Genomic DNA, 18476 nt, shown 5'->3' on the forward strand with positions numbered 1-18476 from the left:
ATTTAATGCGGTATTAAAGAAATGTTTGGAATTACTGAATCTAGGTAAAGAGAAGTATTCGTCTCATTCTTTCCGAATTGGCGCAGCAACAGTTGCTGCCGGCCTGGGATTAAATGAAGCGATAATTAAGAGAATTGGTCGATGGGAATCTAACAGATTTAAGTTGTATGTTAGGCCTAATCTGGTTCTTTAATGATTTTGATCTTTTTCAGGTCCAAAGGAGATGGTTATTTGGATTCTGGGCCATTCTTTTGTGTTCTGGGCAGAAAGAAGGGCTGCGGAGCGTAATTATTTGAAGAATAATTGTTTTGGTTCTTGTTTTATTTCCATTTTTTGGTTGGGTTTCAGGGGTTTAAAATGGTACCAAATCATTCCGATATTGAGGGGTGAGTTGGTTTCATTACCACATCCAGATGTTTTAATAATTCATGCTGGTGGTAATGATTTAGGCAAAATTAAGACCTTGGATTTATTAGATCATATGAAATCAGATATGTTAAGTATTAAATCTATGTTGCCTGATGTAACAGTGATATTTTCTGAAATTATACCAAGACTGATTTGGAGAGGGGAGCAGTTTGGTTTTATGGAAAAAATAAGGAAGAGGATTAATAGAAACTTGGAAAAATTTCTTCCTAAACTGAATGGATGGTCTTTAAGACATACTGAACTAGAAGGTTTTGTTACAGGCCTTTATCGGAATGATTTGGTTCATTTGTCTGATATAGGAAATGATATTTTTAATTCAGGTTTGCAGGACATGATAGAGAAGGCCGTGGTTTTTAGGGGGGGACATGTGGGATAATTCCCTCATGTCTGGTGGGTTAGTCACCCAGCTTTGCTGGGGGGATAATTTGTGGACTTATGAATTTTTAAAATGAGTATTTATTTATTTATTGGTTATTTATTTATTTAATTAATTATTATGGTTATGGTATTATATTGATGTAACCCTTAATAAAAGACCACGGCCAATTTCTACCACAATTTTGGTTTGTGTTTATTTTATTAGTATAAGATTTATTTATTAATTATTATATATATATATATGAGTATTGCTCATATGGCACCATGATAGTGGGCACAGAAGTTATACTGAATGCCCACCATGGTGCCATTGAGCATTAGTTTAAGGGTTAATTTATTTATGTCTTTACTATTTTCCCGCCTTTTGTATTTTAATATACAATTCCCTTTACATTTTCTGAGGTAATTCTAAGTGAGGATTCTGATTGGTACCTGGTTGCTCACCTGTTGCTGAGGTACCTGTTTTCTGCCTCTTCCTGATTGGTTGTGGTTATTCTTGGGCGGGAAAATTGAATATTTAAAGAGGATCGCAGCAGGTCCGCAGCCTGTCCGCCGCGGAGCTTGGATGAAGAGGACGTCGTCCCGCCCGCCCTCCCTGTTATTAAGAAGAAGAAGTCGTGGTCTGATATTGAAGGGGGGTTAGTCACCCAGCTTTGCTGGGGGGATAATTTGTGGACTTATGAATTTTTAAAATGAGTATTTATTTATTTATTGGTTATTTATTTATTTAATTAATTATTATGGTTATGGTATTATATTGATGTAACCCTTAATAAAAGACCACGGCCAATTTCTACCACAATTTTGGTTTGTGTTTATTTTATTAGTATAAGATTTATTTATTAATTATTATATATATATATATGAGTATTGCTCATATGGCACCATGGTATAGCCCATGTATCAGTCCTGTGTAATCTATGGCATTTGTCATGTAAGTCCTGACATTCAGTAAGCGGCAGTGTTACATGACGTACATACCACAGGACACACTCATGAGATAAGTAAATAGGACTAGAGGTGAAATAATGACTTTTATTGCAGTAACTACATTACTGTGTGTATTTACATGGCTGCCTGTTTGTAGGTGATGCTGTCATGTTGTTAATAAAGTTTAGTGTTTAAAAAAACCACACAGACACTATGAGATGCTGCTGCAGGGAGTAATACACTACTATTCACCTGTTAGATATCTGGTCAGGTAACTGAAGGCAGGTCACATGACTGACGCCATGTCTATTATTCCTATCCAGCTCTCCTATGGATGCCCTTTACATGGAGATAATAAAGGTCTGGAGCGCAACATTTTAAATAGATGTAAATTAGAAAATTGTTCAACCCGGGGTAACACTATGAATGACTGAAACCACACCAATTTAATCTATATAGATAATACCGCCATCCCACTTTTCCAAAACCAGAGAAGGACCGACCTTAGTGCAATCCTACTGGCCTGTCTCGTTACTCACTAATCAAGATTATAAAAACCTCTCCAAAAAATTAGCCAACCGCTTACAGACCCTGTAGGCCCAAAGGTATCGGACAAGCGCCCAGTGACGATCGAGGCCCCCCTCCCCGATGCGGATATTCCTAAACCCCTCTACTACCCTCCGTGCTTTTGGTGCCACCATTATCAACGTTGCCCTTTATCCCCCATCCTATATGATTTATCGCGGGACCCTATGTTACGGCTCGTACACTCGGACCCCAGTGTTTAAGGCATCACAGTAGGCACTCAAGAGCTACGGGTATCGGCATTCGCTGATGACGTTCCTCTCCAACCCCCGCCAAACGTTTCGCCCAGTGTCATCACCAAATATGGACTGTCTGAAGCTTTACTACCACGGGGCCTCACGCCCCCGTCGTGTGCCTCTATTAAACGTTGAGCACTTCTTTAAATGGCTTAGGCGTTACTCTCCCTATAAACTGTACTCCATAAGTAAAAACACTTATACCCGGGCTAGCTTTTCCATTATCCTTCTCAGTAGGGCTAACCTACTGAAACTTACTGCAATGCTTATGCTATCAAGCACTTCCCTTCTTCCTTAAAGGGGTTTTCCAAAATTTACTACTGATTAGCTATCCTCTGAATAGTATGTGATCACTGGGGGGTCCGACATCTGGGACCCCGATGATCAGCTGGCGAGAAGGCATCAGTACTCGCAGTGGCACTGCGGCCTTCTCCAGCTTTTCCCAGGCCAGTGACATTACGTTCATCGGTCACATGGACTAGGCGCAGCCAGCCCCATAGAAGTGAATGGGGTTAAGCTGCAATACCAAGCACAGCCACTATACAATGGATGGCGCTGTGCTTAGTGAGCACAGAGAAGGCAGCGGTGGAGCGCCTCTACCTTCTCAAATCAGCTGATCGGCGGTGGTCCCAGGTGCCGGACCGCCACTGAATATGCACACCAGTAGAACCCTTTTAAACCTAGTGATGAAAGATTGATCTTAGGGCTCTTTCACACTTGCGTTCTTGTCTTCCGGCATAGAGTTCCGTCGTCGGGGCTCTATGCCGGAAGAATCCTGATCAGGATTATCCTAATGCATTCTGAATGGAGAGAAATCCGTTCAGGATGCATCAGGATATCTTCAGTTCAGGACCGGAACGTTTTTTGGCCGGAGAAAATACCGCAGCATGCTGCGCTTTTTGCTCCGGCCAAAAATCCAGAACACTTGCCGCAAGGCCGGATCCGGAATTAATGCCCATTGAAAGGCATTGATCCGGACTTAAGCTAAACGTCGTTTCGGCGCATTACCGGATCCGACGTTTAGCTTTTTCTGAATGGTTACCATGGCTGCCAGGACGCTAAAGTCCTGTTTGCCATGGTAAAATGTAGTGGGGAGCGGGGGAGCAGTATACTTACCGTCCGTGCGGCTCCCAGGGCGCTTCAGAGTGACGTCAGGGCGCCCCACGCGCATGGATGACGTGATCCCATGGATCACGTCATCCATGCGCATGCGGCGGTCTGACGTCATTCTGGAGCGCCCCGGGAGCCGCACGGACGGTAAGTATACCGCTCCCCCGCTCCCCACTACTACTATGGCAACCAGGACTTTAATAGCGTCCTGTGTGCCATAGTAACACTGAACGCATTTTGAAGACGGATCCGTCTTCAAATGCTTTCAGTTCACTTGCGGTGTTACGGATCCGGCGGGCACTTCCGGCAAATGGAGTACACGACAGATCCGGACAACGCAAGTGTGAAAGAGCCCTTAGCCACAGTTCGGACCTTTACCCGGAAGGGGGCTCACTTTAGAATTGCCATGAACGTCCTTCTGAAAACTCCATACAACCCAGACATTGGGTGCAAGACGTGCCCGTGATTTGTTAAAACCGAATAGCTCTACGCCGCTCACTTTTGGAGAATTTTTAGATAAATACAGACTCCCCTCGCACGCCATCTACCCCTTCCTGCAGGCCTCAAGCTATATGATGAAAACCCTCCGCTAGTTACCAACAGGCCCCACCCAAGACCTCGCCGTCAACCTTCTATTAACTATGAGGGTTACCTCCCTGACCCCCTAAAAATATCAAGGTTTTATTGCTTCCTCTGACCCATCTTAAATTACTCTACACGGGGCATATCCACATGGATGCACCATTTCCCCGAACTATCACCTGATGACATCACAGGAAGCGGGAGTAGCACCCATTACATGGGGTCCTGTGCTGAGAGGTGATCGGATTCCTTCTCCCCCCTGACCTGCTGCTATCTCTATATACAATTTATAGAATTGTTCGACATCCCATTCTATAAATAAACAAATCTAAACATAAACTTTTATATTCATCTGCTCTCTCAAGTGTCCAGGAGGCGGAGCTTTGCTGTGAAGTGCCCTCCACAGCCCCTCCCCTCTGCTGTGACTGACAGCAGGCACACAAGGCAGAGGGGAGGGGCTATGTAGCAGCTCAATGCAGAGGGCACTTCACAGCAAAGCTCCGCCTCCTGAATTTGGCAGAACAAAACGTTCATATTCTCAATACTCCTGATGAATAAAGCTTCAAAAAAGGTGTGTTCACATTGTTCTCCCCAGCCCCTACCTAGTGCCGTCAGTAGTTTAGCATGGTCAAACCTGCTGACAGATTTAGGCTACTTTCACGTCTGTGTTTTTGCTGGATCCGTCATGGTAATACAACCGTCTGCATCCGTTCTGAACGCATCCGCTTGTATTATCTCTAAAATGGCCATGACGGATCCATCTCTAAAACCATTGTAAGTCAACGGTGGACGGATCAGTTTTCTTTTGCATTCCAGGACGCTGCTTGCTGCGCTTTTGTGTGCGTCATGGGAACGCAATGAAAAGGAACGGAATGTATTCTGGTGACTCCGTCCGCTTCAGTTCAGTTTTGTCCCCATTGACAATGAATGGGGACAAAACTGAAGCGTTTTCCTCCAGTACTGAAATCCTATGGCGGATCTCAATAGCGGAAAGAGAAAGCAGCCAACGCTCTGTATCAGAAATATGAAGCCCTGAACTGTATAAAAAACATACAAAAATGAGAGCAGAATCTTGTATCTATCTATAGTCATGGCTGTAAATGTTGGCACCCCTGAAATTTTCCAAGAAAATGAAGTATTTCTCACAGAAAAGTATTGCAGTAACACATGTTTATTCCCTTTGTGTGTATTGGAACAAAACCAAAAAAGGGAGGAAAAAAAGCAAACTGGACATAATGTCACCAAACGCCAAAAATGGGCTGGACAAAATTATTGCCACCCTTAACTTTATATTTGGTGGCGCACCCTTTGGAAAAAATAACTGAAATCAGTCGCTTCCTATAACCATCAATAAGCTTCGGACACCTCTCACCCGGAGTTTCGGAGCGCTCTTCCTTAGCAGACTGCTCCAGGTCTCTCTTATTGGAAGGGCACCTTTTCCCAACACCAATTTTCAGATCTCTCCACAGTGTTTAATGGGATTTAGATCTGGACTCATCGCTGGCCACTTCACAACTCTCCAGCGCTTCGTTGCCATCCATTTCTGGGTGCTTTATGACGTATGTTTGGGGTCATTGTCCTGCTGGAAGACCCAAGATCTCGGACGCAAACCCAGCTTTCCGACACTGGGCTCTACAGTGCGACCCAAAAACCGTTGGTAATCCTCAGATTTCATGATGCCTTGCACACATACAAGACAAAAAAAAACTAAAACTTCAATGAACCTCCATCATATCTCACTGTAGGTGCTGTGTTCTTTTCTTTGTAGGCCTCATTCTGTTTTCGGTAAACAGTAGAAGAATGTGCTTTACCAAAAATCTCCATCTTGGTCTCATCTGTCCACAAGACGTTTTCCCAGAAGGATTTTGGCTTACTCAAGTTCATTTTTGCAAAATGTAGTCTTGCTTTTTTATGTCTTTGTGTCAGCGGTGGGGTCCTCCTGGATCCTCCATAGCGTTTCATTTCATTTAAATGTTGACGGACAGTTTGCGCTGACACTGATGCTCCCCGAGCCTCCAGGACAGCCTAAATTTCTTTGGAACTCGTTTGGGGCTGCTTATCCACCATCCGGACTATCCTGTGTTGACACCTTTCATCAATTTTTCTCTTCCGTCCGTGCCCAGGGAGACTAGCTACAGCTCCACGGGTTGTGAACTTCTTGATGATGTTGCGCACTGTGGACAAAGGCAAATCTAGATCTCTGGAGATGGACTTGAAACCTTGGATATTTTTCCACAATTTTGGTTCTCCAGTCCTCAGACAGTTGTCTTCTCCTCTTTCTGTTGTCCATGCTCAGTGTGGCGCCCACAGACACACAATGCAAAGACTAAGTGAACGTCTCTCCTTTTTATCTGCTTTCATGTGTGATTTCTATATTGCCCACACCTGATACTTGCCCCGGGTGAGTTTGAAGGAGCATCACATGCTGGAAACAATCTTATTGATCCACAATTTTGAAAGGGTGCCAATAATTTTGTCCAGCCCATTTTTGGAGTTTGGTGACATTATGTCCAATTTGCTTTTTTGGTTTTGTTCCAATACACACAAAAGGGAATAAACATGTGTTACTACAATACTTTTCTGTGAGAAATACTTCATTTTCTTGAAAAATTTCAGGGGTGCCAACATTTACGGCCATGACTGTATCTATCTATCTCTATCTCTCTAATATCTATCTATCTATGGCTAGTTTCATACTAGCAGCAGGGGACTCCGGCTGCCTCTCGGCGTGTGCTGCCACCGGAACTCCACCCCCACCCCCATTATAGTCAATGGGGACGGAGCGGCAGTACGGGGGCACACGTGAACTAGCGGCAGGACGGATCCGACAGGCTGTTCACCCGCCGGAACGGCCTGCCGCTAGTGTGAAACTAGCCTCTCATATCTATCCATCTCTCTCATATCCATCGTCCATTTTTCTACTATCTCTCGCTATCCCCCCTCTCTCGCCCTCTCTATCCTCCCCTCTCTCACCCTCTCTATCCTCCCCTCTCTCACCCTCTCTATCCTCCCCTCTCTCACCCTCGCTATCCTCCCCTCTCTCGCCCTCTCTACCCTCCCCTCTCTCGCCCTCTCTATCCTCCCCTCTCTCGCCCTCGCTATCCTCCCCTCTCTCGCTATCCTCCCCCTCTCTCGCTATCCTCCCCCTCTCTCGCTATCCTCCCCCTCTCTCGCTATCCTCCCCCTCTCTCGCTATCCTCCCCCTCTCTCGCTATCCTCCCCCTCTCTCGCTATCCTCCCCCTCTCTCGCTATCCTCCCCCTCTCTCGCTATCCTCCCCCTCTCTCGCCCTCGCTATCCTCCCCTCTCTCGCTATCCTCCCCCTCTCTCGCTATCCTCCCCCTCTCTCGCTATCCTCCCCTCTCTCGCCCTCGCTATCCTCCCCTCTCTCGCCCTCGCTATCCTCCCCTCTCTCGCCCTCGCTATCCTCCCCTCTCTCGCCCTCGCTATCCTCCCCTCTCTCGCCCTCGCTATCCTCCCCTCTCTCGCCCTCTCTATCCTCCCCTCTCTCGCCCTCGCTATCCTCCCCTCTCTCGCCCTCGCTATCCTCCCCTCTCTCGCCCTCGCTATCCTCCCCTCTCTCGCCCTCGCTATCCTCCCCTCTCTCGCCCTCGCTATCCTCCCCTCTCTCGCCCTCGCTATCCTCCCCTCTCTCGCCCTCGCTATCCTCCCCTCTCTCGCCCTCGCTATCCTCCCCTCTCTCGCTATCCTCCCCCTCTCTCGCTATTCTCCCCTCTCTCGCCCTTGCTATCCTCCCCTCTCTCGCCCTCGCTATCCTCCCCTCTCTCGCTATCCTCCCCCTCTCTCGCTATCCTCCCCTCTCTCTCTCGCCCTCTCTATCCTCCCCTCTCTCTCTCGCCCTCTCTATCCTCCCCTCTCTCTCTCGCCCTCTCTATCCTCCCCTCTCTCTCTCGCCCTCTCTATCCTCCCCTCCCTCTCTCGCCCTCTCTATCCTCCCCTCTCTCTCCTCCCCTCTCTCTCCTCCCCTCTCTCTCCTCCCCTCTCTCTCCTCCCCTCTCTCTCCTCCCCTCTCTCTCCTCCCCTCTCTCTCCTCCCCTCTCTCTCCCCCCCTCTCTCTCCCCCCCCCTCTCTCTCCCCCCCCCTCTCTCTCCCCCCCCTCTCTCTCTCCCCCCCTCTCTCTCTCTCTCCTCCCCTCTCTCTCTCTCTCTCTCTCTCTCTCTCTCTCCCATCTATCTGTCTGTTCATTAAATTTCCCATCATGTGCTATGGAAACAGTCAGTAATGGTCCCTCTGTTCATCTACTGCATACCAAACATGTCTATATCTTTCCTCCACCACGGTAATTTTCATGGACCTGCAGAGAAAGATGTCTTTGTGTTTTCTCTAAGTATCCGCTTCCATGATGACAGGCGGACAATGGAAGTCTTCATCTACCAGGAGTGAGAACAGATCTGGAGGGACACCCCCATCCTCCTTACTTGTATCCGGTGGCATTGCGGCCCACCACCAGGTGTTTGGGTTCACTGTCGCAGAGGTAAGTGTTAAAGTCATTCTCCGGCACCAGGTCCACGTCGTGGAATACGAAGCAGTCCCAATTCTCTTCTTTTAACGCCTCCAAGTACCCAACGTTCAGTAGCTTGGCTCGGTTAAATTTCACATCTCCAGCCTGCAAGACAAAAAAAAAAAGCACAATTCTGCACCTTCAGAGCTGAAATCTCTTCTGTTCTGGCAATTTGCATTCTGGGAAGTGTCCCCTTTGCACCCGGCACTGATGCAGGGGGAAAAAAAACAAAAACAAAAAAAACACTATCTGCCCCCTGCATCACCGGAGCGCAGTAAAACGGTTAGGGGGGTGTTTCAGGACAAGCTTGCTGACTGTTTCCACTAAGAACCAGTATAAAACTGGGGAACTCGCACCTCTACTCTATTTTCCCACCTGATGAATGATGTAAATGGCGTAGTCCAGCTGCTGCCTCTGGAGGAACGGGTGTAGGTTATCGAGCAGGTAAGTGAGGTGTTTCTCCCGGTTCCGGTGCGGGATCAGAATGGCTACTTTCTGCTGGGCTCTGCAGGTCTCTGGCCGGTAGTAGCCATTGCTCACCATAGGATACTTCTTCTGCACATCCTCCAGACTTAGGTTTGGTGGAAACGTTAGCGGCACAATCCCCTCTGTAATAAAAAATATATATATTCATATCCTTCATGACTACGACTACACAATCTTAGCACAGTGGTCAGTGATTGGCTGCAGTGATCACATGGGGCAGCTGCTGCAGCGGCAGAAACAAACCTGCCTGGAGGAACCAGAACTGACTACCAGACGGTCAATATCTGACACCCACATTGGGTTAGCACCCAGATTTACCCCGACTCTTAAAAGGCAAATGATTCCAATATTGGGCCGTACTTGTACATTACTAGGCAGGACTGTTAGAACGGGTGACGACATGTGCTGTGGTCACAATGGTTGTCAGCCAGCGTTCCTACAAGCAGGAGAGAATTACGGGCTGAACAGAATAAAGTCCTCTATAGGGTGAATATCCTAGTCATACACATGGCTCCCCTCCCCCGCTATGCCCTCGTTCACAAAAGGTTAATCGCCTATTAAATACCGAATTTGCTCCGAACCCTTTATCTGGATATTGATTTTAGAGTTGCGACGGTAATTGGTTGATATGGGGAGTGACATGGAGCCCTGTGGGAGGAGGGGGTGGACAGAGGTGTGTACAGCACCTACAGGACATCGGGATAGGTCCACTGCAGCCAATGTGTCCTGATGGCTGCGAATCCGTGAAAACCCCAGTGAGGTCATCGGTAGGGCATAAGTATGGTTCAAGACGTGCAGTTTGTGACTTTTTTACTCCGTGAAAGTGCCGAATCTTAAGGGTAAATTTGGCCCTTTGTGTTTGGATTCCTCGCTGCTTTCAAAATCTCTGCTTGCTGTCAGTGAACGGACCAATCCTTCTGACATCCAGTGATTAAAAATGTTGCACAAGCCTAAGACTTCTCACAACTGTATCCGGTCTAGACAATCCTCCGTCAGCTAAACACACGAGCAGCACAAATCTCTCTCTCTCCCGTCCTGATAGTTTGCTACAATGTATCAGTGCAGGCAAAATGTATCCATCCGCAAATATTTCAGCTATAGGATAAACTGCTTGAAATCAATCACAAACTTTAAAAGGGGTATTCCAAGAATATACGCAGCAACAAAATATACGTCAGCCCATCCCCCTTATCCAGATCTCTGGACACAGAGCTTTTATATTATACTTTTATTCTCGCTGACTTACTTTAACCCCTTAAGGACTCGCATGTATGGCGCAATGTCCGCCGGGTGCTGGGGCAGGGTCAATCGGGGCACCATGGCTGCTCTTACCGGCAGGCATCCATGCTGGGTAAGGGCAGTATGGTGTCTTTCCGCCCTACTGCAGCTCCAAGTGCTGCGATTGGCCGGTCAATGAAGACCGGCACATCACAGCACCGGAAGCTGCGGGGAGGGGGGGGGGGGGGGGCGTGACCTGTGCGAAACTAGTCAGCACTCCCCTGGCATCCCCTGGCAGTGCTGCAAAAGGCTGGAGAAACGCTCAGGAAAGGACTGAACCTCCCTGCAGGCAGCCATTCTAGCTGGTGATTGCATGCAGAGAGGTTCTGTGCTGCTTGCTGGAACTTGTGGTGCACCACCACTGCTTACTGGTACCTGTGAAAAGAAGAAGAACATCTGCTGCAGTGATTTTTTATATTTTTTTGCAGCAGCAGATGTACCAGATCCCTAATCTACCCCCCCCCCCCTCCTTCCCAAGCCCTAATCACTGTCCCATCCCCCATATATATGTTAATTTTTAGCTAGTGTTCTTTTTCTTGTATCTGCAGTATATTTTTATACTGCCGTGTCTGCACGAACGCACCAAACATCAGCTTGCGTGCGTTCTGCCGCCCTGAGCATCAATAGGTACTTTTTTTTTTTTTTTTTTTATGGTCGCTTTTGTGTTTTTTTTTTTTTTTGGTGTAAAAACAACATTTAGTGTGAAATAGAAAATCAATTTTAGGTAGTTTTAGTGTAGATTTTTTCACGCACATAATCTCTGCGTGCGTGCGTCCTGCACCTGCTGAGCGCTGATCAGAAACATCCATTTTTCTGATCGGTCTGCTCACTTTACTGGTGGCTAGTTCTAGCTATATAAATCTATATAATGCAATTTAGTTACGGTAGGTAGTGTTAGTGTAGATCTTTGGACGGACGCAACATCTTTGTGCATCCTGCAAATTTCTTTTTTTTTTTCCTTTTTTTCCTCTACGCCTTTTCTCTATATTTCAAATTTATAACAAGCCCCTTCACGTGTGAAAACACTACATACACACCCCTCACACTAAATAAAGGTTTACACATTTCACACCAAACACCCCAATAAAATAAAAATGGCCCGTCCGCCCCAACAAGTTTACTCAGCTGAAGAGGCATACGCCATCCTTGCCTCCGATACTGAGTCTGCCAGTGAGGGAGAAGAGGATGCCACGTTCCTCTACCCCCTCATCATCATCATCTGCTGATGAGGGACCCTCTAGAAGGCGCCCCAGGGTATCAGCGGAGGTATCCCCCCAGAGTGACCCCATATAGACCCCACCCCCTGACGATTATCAGCCCCAAACTCTGGATTTTGAGGGCAGCTCCGGAATTCAGATAGACAGTGCGCGCTTCACTGAACTAGATTTTTCAAAATCTTCTTCTCTGAAGATTTAGTAAATTTAATGGTGGCTCAAACCAATTTATACGCCCAACAATTCATTGATCAGAACCCTACATCGCCATACGCTAGACCCCTAGGTCGGACCCCAGTTAGTGCGGCAGAGATGATGACGTTTTGGGGACTCGTGCTGCATATGGGTGAGGTAAAGAAGCCAAACGTCAGACAATATTGGAGTTCGGACATTTTCTACCAGACTCCAATTTACAGTCAGACCATGACCCGGAAGCGATTTGAGTCTTTTCGGAAATTCCTACACTACAACGACAATGCACAGCGCCCACCTCAAAACGACCCGACATTTGACCGTCTACCGTATGTGTAGATGAGTCCCTGTTACTTTTCAAAGGGAGGGTTAGAATCCGCCAGTACCTGCCTAGCAAACGGGCAAGGTATGGCATAAAGATTTACAAACTGTGAGAGTAGCTCAAGGTACACCCACAAGTTCCGCGTTTACGAAGGAAAAGGTTCCAGGATAGAACCCCCAGAATGCCCCTCCATCCTAGGAGTTAGGCTGAATGCACACAACCGTGGACGTAAGCGGTCCGTGGTATCCCGGCCTGGCATCCTGCCGAGAGCAGGAGCGCAAGGCGTCATTGGTTGCTATGACGCCGTGGGCTTCATGCCGCCGCTGCACTACAGTAATACACTCGTATGATCTATATGAGTGTATTACTGTACTGCAGCGGCGGCACAAAGCGCACGGCGTGTAATACACTCATATAGATCATACGAGTGTATTACTGTAGTGCAGCGGCGGCATGAAGCCCACGGCGTCATAGCAACCAATGACGCCGTGCGCTCCTGCTCTCAGCAGGATGCCAGGCAAAATGCATGTGCGCCCATACAGCAGGCTACAAGCACATATGGTGGGGTGTTTCCTGAATGGGGAGAAAATGGGGAACACATACTGGAGTGCATTTTCTCCTTTAACTCCTTGTGAATGTGAAAAATTGGGGTCTGCTAGTAATTTTTCATTTTCACAAATGTGTGCTTTGAAATCCTTTAACAAGTGTTTCTGCCTTCTGTGAGACACCTGTTTGCTAAAAAGTACCCTGTCCACCACTTAAAACGTTCGTACGGGGATGCACTTTCCAAAATGGCGTCACTTCTTTGGGTTTTTAATTTCTGGGGAACTAAGAATTTTTTTTAATGCGACATGGTACCTAAAATCCATGTCTGCCAATTCATGTCAGCAAAATCCATATTTTGCCGTTTGCCTCTAGAGCCCTGCTGTGCGCCCATACATCATTTTTTTAGCACATTAGGGGTGTTGCCATATACGGGGGGGAAATGGGGAACAAAATGTGGGGTGCACTTTGTCTTGTTACCCTCGTCTCTTATTTCCGTGAACACTAAACGTGACCCTTGTGTAACCCATCAAATAAGAGGTAGGAGCGACTCCGCTAATAACCCCTATGAAATCAATCTCGATGTTGCTTATCCACACCCTTGTTCTGCCCAGCAGGGTTAGAGAGTCATTACAGATCATGTCTGCCTCAGTCTTGGTATTTCTAAAGTGTTTAGTGTGGTTATAGCACCATCTAGTGGTGTTCCCATTATTACACTTTGTTTTTCCTGTTACAATACTACTCCATTGTGGGAGTACAAAGCATTCTGGGAAAGAGAAGTCTCCAGTCTCCAGGACACAGTTCAGAGCTGTCCTTTTGCATATCTCCTTCTCAAACTCCACCATCCTTGTATAAGCATATCTGGTGAGAGATCTACCTTTGTTTCAGGGACATGATGTTTGTTCAGCTAGTTGTAATTGTTATTCAGGGAGTTATAACTGTTAGATGTTAGACATGTAATCCTATGTATAGGCAGCCATTTTACCATGGGCTTTCCCTGTCAATGCAAATGTTATAGTACATGCTATCTTATACTCAGTGGCGTAACTACCAGGGAAGCGGCTGCTTCGGGGCCCGGGCTGCCAAGGGGCCCGGCGCCCCGGCAGCGTGTGTGACAGTTTTCAAGTTAGTTAAATATGATCGATTCTTGTCTTAATGTTCAGGGCCCCTGAACTGTGTCCTGCGGACCAGGCCCCCTCGCTAATGTGATCTAATATTACTGTCTCCTGATGTGTCTGGGATTCGAACCCACAACCTCCATGTACCATGTATCAGAGGCAAAACATTTACCCACACAACCATAAGGGCTGCATTGCTACTGATTGAAAAAATATTGCCTCTGATACAGAAGGTCGTGGGTTCGAATCCCAGCAGAAACTTTTCTGAAATACAAGCACTGACTCCATATATGGACATACAGGGCGGGACACAGGAAGAGGCTGCATCGCATCGCTGACATGGAGGTAAGTATAAGTGTTTTTTTTTTTTTTTTAATACCCGACTGTTACTGCCATGGGGGAGCGGGAGGCACTTGATACTGGCACATGGGGGGAGGGGGGTTGGCACCTGATACTGGCACATGGGGGGGGGAGAGGCACCTGATACTGGCACATGGGGGTGGGGAGAGGGGTTGGCTGGCACCTAATACTGGCACATGGGGGGGGGGGGGGAGAGGCACTCTTGATACTGGCACTTTTTTTGGGGGGGGGGGTGGCACTATGATACTGGCACATGGGGGGGGAGGCACTTGATACTGGCACTTTTTTTGGGGGGGGGGGGAGGGCACTATAATACTGGGACATGGGGGGGGGGAAGAGAGAGGCACTTGATACTGGCACGTGGGGGGGGGGGGGGTTTGGCACTTGATACTTGCACATGGGTGGGTTTGGCACTATGATACTGGCACATGGGGGGGGGGAGGCACTTGATACTGACACTTTTTTGGGGGGGAGATGGCACTATGATACTGGGACATGGGGGGGGGGAAGAGAGAGGCACTTGATACTGGCACATGGGGGGGTTTGGCACTATGATACTGGCACATGGGGGGTGGGAAGGAGGGAAGCACTTGATACTGGCACATTGGGGGGATGGGAGATGGCACTATGATACTGGGACATGTGGGGGGGGGGGGGAGAGAGGCACTTGATACTGGCACATGATGGGGGGGCATCTATGGGGACACTTACTGGCACATTATTGGGGGGCATTATGGGGGACACTAGGCCGGCAGCCTATCAGAGGCCGGACACTGAGGGGCATCTACTGGGGCACTATATATGGGGCATTTTATACTGGTACATTATGGGGGGCACTATGGGGACATTAGCTCAACTGGGGGAATTACAAGGGGGTATTTTTGCACTGTCACATTATAAGGAGAATTATTTCTACTGGGGGGCATTATGGTGGGCTTTATTACTCCCCCATGGTATGACCCCCTAGTAGCAGCACCAGCCTCTCCCTGCTCTGCTATCCCTCTGCCCCTTCTCCAAATCCTTATTATGAAATCTTTCTCATTAGGATAAAACACAACATCAGCTCCGCCGTGCCCCCGTCCAAAGTGTGAAAGTGGTGTCCGAGATCCCCAAGGGCCAAGCCAAGTAACTGTAAGTTTTCATGTGGAATATGTTTGTTATACACATATAGCCTACACCAGGGCTGGCCAACCTGCGGCTCTCCAGCTGTTGTAAAACTACAATTCCCACCATGCCCTGCTGTAGACTGATAGCTGTAGGCTGTCTGGGCATGCTGGGAGTTGTAGTTTTACAACAGCTGGAGAGCCGCAGGTTGGCCAGCCCTGGCCTACACTGTGCCACACAATATACAGTATACCGCTACACTGTGCCACACAATATACAGTATACCTCTACACTGTGCCACACAATATACAGTATACCTCTACACTGTGCCACACAATATACAGTATACCTCTACACTGTGCCACACAATATACAGTATACCTCTACACTGTGCCACACAATATACAGTATACTGCTACACTGTGCCACACAATATACGGTATACCGCTACACTGTGCCACACAATATACGGTATACCGCTACACTGTGCCACACAATATACGGTATACCGCTACACTGTGCCACACAATATACGGTATACCGCTACACTGTGCCACACAATATACAGTATACCGCTACACTGTGCCACACAATATACAGTATACCTCTACACTGTGCCACACAATATACAGTATACCTCTACACTGTGCCACACAATATACAGTATACCTCTACACTGTGCCACACAATATACAGTATACCTCTACACTGTGCCACACAATATACAGTATACTGCTACACTGTGCCACACAATATACGGTATACCGCTACACTGTGCCACACAATATACGGTATACCGCTACACTGTGCCACACAATATACGGTATACCTCTACACTGTGCCACACAATATACAGTATACCTCTACACTGTGCCACACAATATACAGTATACCTCTACACTGTGCCACACAATATACGGTATACCTCTACACTGTGCCACACAATATACAGTATACCTCTACACTGTGCCACACAATATACGGTATACCTCTACACTGTGCCACACAATATACGGTATACCTCTACACTGTGCCACACAATATACGGTATACCTCTACACTGTGCCACACAATATACAGTATACCTCTACACTGTGCCACACAATATACAGTATACCTCTACACTGTGCCACACAATATACAGTATACCTCTACACTGTGCCACACAATATACAGGATACCGCTACACTGTGCTCCACAATATACGGTATACCGCTACACTGTGCCACACAATGTACGGTATACCGCTACACTGTGCCCCACAATATACAGTATACCGCTACACTGTGCCCCACAATATACAGTATACCGCTACACTGTGCCCCACAATATACAGTATACCGCTACACTGTGCCCCACAATATACAGTATACCTCTACACTGTGCCACACAATATACAGTATACTGCTACACTGTGCCACACAATATACAGTATACCTCTACACTGTGCCCCACAATATACAGTATACCTCTACACTGTGCCACACAATATACAGTATACCGCTACACTGTGCCCCACAATATACAGTATACCTCTACACTGTGCCACACAATATACAGTATACCTCTACACTGTGCCACACAATATACAGTATACCTCTACACTGTGCCACACAATATACAGTATACCTCTACACTGTGCCACACAATATACAGTATACCGCTACACTGTGCCACACAATATACAGTATACCGCTACACTGTGCCACACAATATACAGTATACCGCTACACTGTGCCACACAATATACAGTATACCGCTACACTGTGCCAAAGGAGTGGGGTTTACACAGGAGGAGGGAGGTGCGAAGTGCGCTGGGGTGGCCCTTAAAAATATTTGCTGTGGGGCCCAGTCACTTCTAGTTACGCCCCTGCTTATACTTAATACTTATACATACATGTTATTTGCATTCTTGCAGTTTTACCAAACAATCGTATATAATCAATCACATATGTACGATCTGTTGACCAATAAACAAGTTAGACTACAAAGAACAGTCCTCTTATTTGGAAGACGGGAATGGTTTCTGCTGAATGTCAGACTGCACACTGTGCGAACGGGTATGAGGACAGAACTCCCTTATAAAACAAGTTTAACATGCTTATCACAAGACATCACAGCGCTGTAGTGTCAGGTCAGAGCATGCTGAGAGTTGTAGTTTCGCAACAGATGGAAAGCTACAGGTTGGAGATCACAGGTGTAAAGGATAATTAAGGATAATTAAAGGGGAACGGGGCGGTTATAAGGGTTGTGTAGGCAGTATATAACGATGACCTATCCTCGGGAAGAAATCACCATGGTAATCGGGAAGTAATCACCATGTGACTGGTGGGGGCCCGACACCTGACATGCCCACCAATCACCCGTTTCACGAGGAGGCAGCACTCCATGCAAGCGCTACTTCCTCTTCTTTAGGCCTATTGCACACGACCGTATGGCTTTTTCAGTGTTTTGCGGTCCGTTTTAAACGGATCCGTTGTTCCGTTTTTTGTTTCCGTTGTGTTTCCGTTTCCGTTCCGTTTTTCCGTTCCGTTTTTCCGTATGGCAAATACAGTATACAGTAATTTCATAGCAAAAATTGGGCTGGGCATAACATTTTCAATAGATGGATTCGCAAAAAACGGAACGGATACGGAAGACATACGGATGCACTTCTGTATGCATTCCGTTTTTTTTGCGGACCCATAGACTTTAATGGAGCCACGGAACGTGATTTGCGGCCAAATATAGGACATGTTCTATGTTAAAACGGAACGGAAAAACGGAAAAACGGAAACGGAATGCATACGGAACACATTCCGTTTTTTTTGCGGACCCATTGAAATCAATGGTTCCGTATACGGACCGCAAAAAACGGCCAGTAAACGGGGAAAAAAAACGGCCGTGTGAAAGAGGCCTTAGGCTACATTCACACGTCAGTATTTTTCTATAATCCGATTTTCTGTCCGTTTTTTGCGGATCCGTTGTTCCTGAAAATGTTTCCGTATGTCATCCGTATGTCATCCGTTTTTTGCGGATCCGCAAAAAACGGAAACATGCATAAATTTCAATAAGCAAATAAAGTTGTTTGGATTTCTTTAAAAAAAAA

The 18476-nt window shown here is 46.9% G+C and overlaps 1 protein-coding gene across 7 annotated transcripts in view; it reads right to left on the bottom strand.

Annotated features, from left to right (window-relative positions):
* B4GALT4 (beta-1,4-galactosyltransferase 4) overlaps positions 1–18476 on the bottom strand; it is a 94065-nt gene that overhangs the window by 42015 nt on the left and 33574 nt on the right. For all 7 annotated transcript variants that reach the window (XM_040422915.1, XM_040422914.1, XM_040422913.1 and 4 more), the window contains exons 3-4: positions 9147–9379; positions 8689–8876 (exon numbers count right to left, since the gene is read on the bottom strand). In XM_040422915.1, the coding sequence (XP_040278849.1) occupies positions 8689–8876; positions 9147–9379 (421 nt within the window). The remainder of the gene's footprint in view (positions 1–8688; positions 8877–9146; positions 9380–18476) is intronic.

Source organism: Bufo bufo, chromosome 3 (assembly GCF_905171765.1).
Source record: "Bufo bufo chromosome 3, aBufBuf1.1, whole genome shotgun sequence".
Taxonomy (NCBI): domain Eukaryota; kingdom Metazoa; phylum Chordata; class Amphibia; order Anura; family Bufonidae; genus Bufo; species Bufo bufo.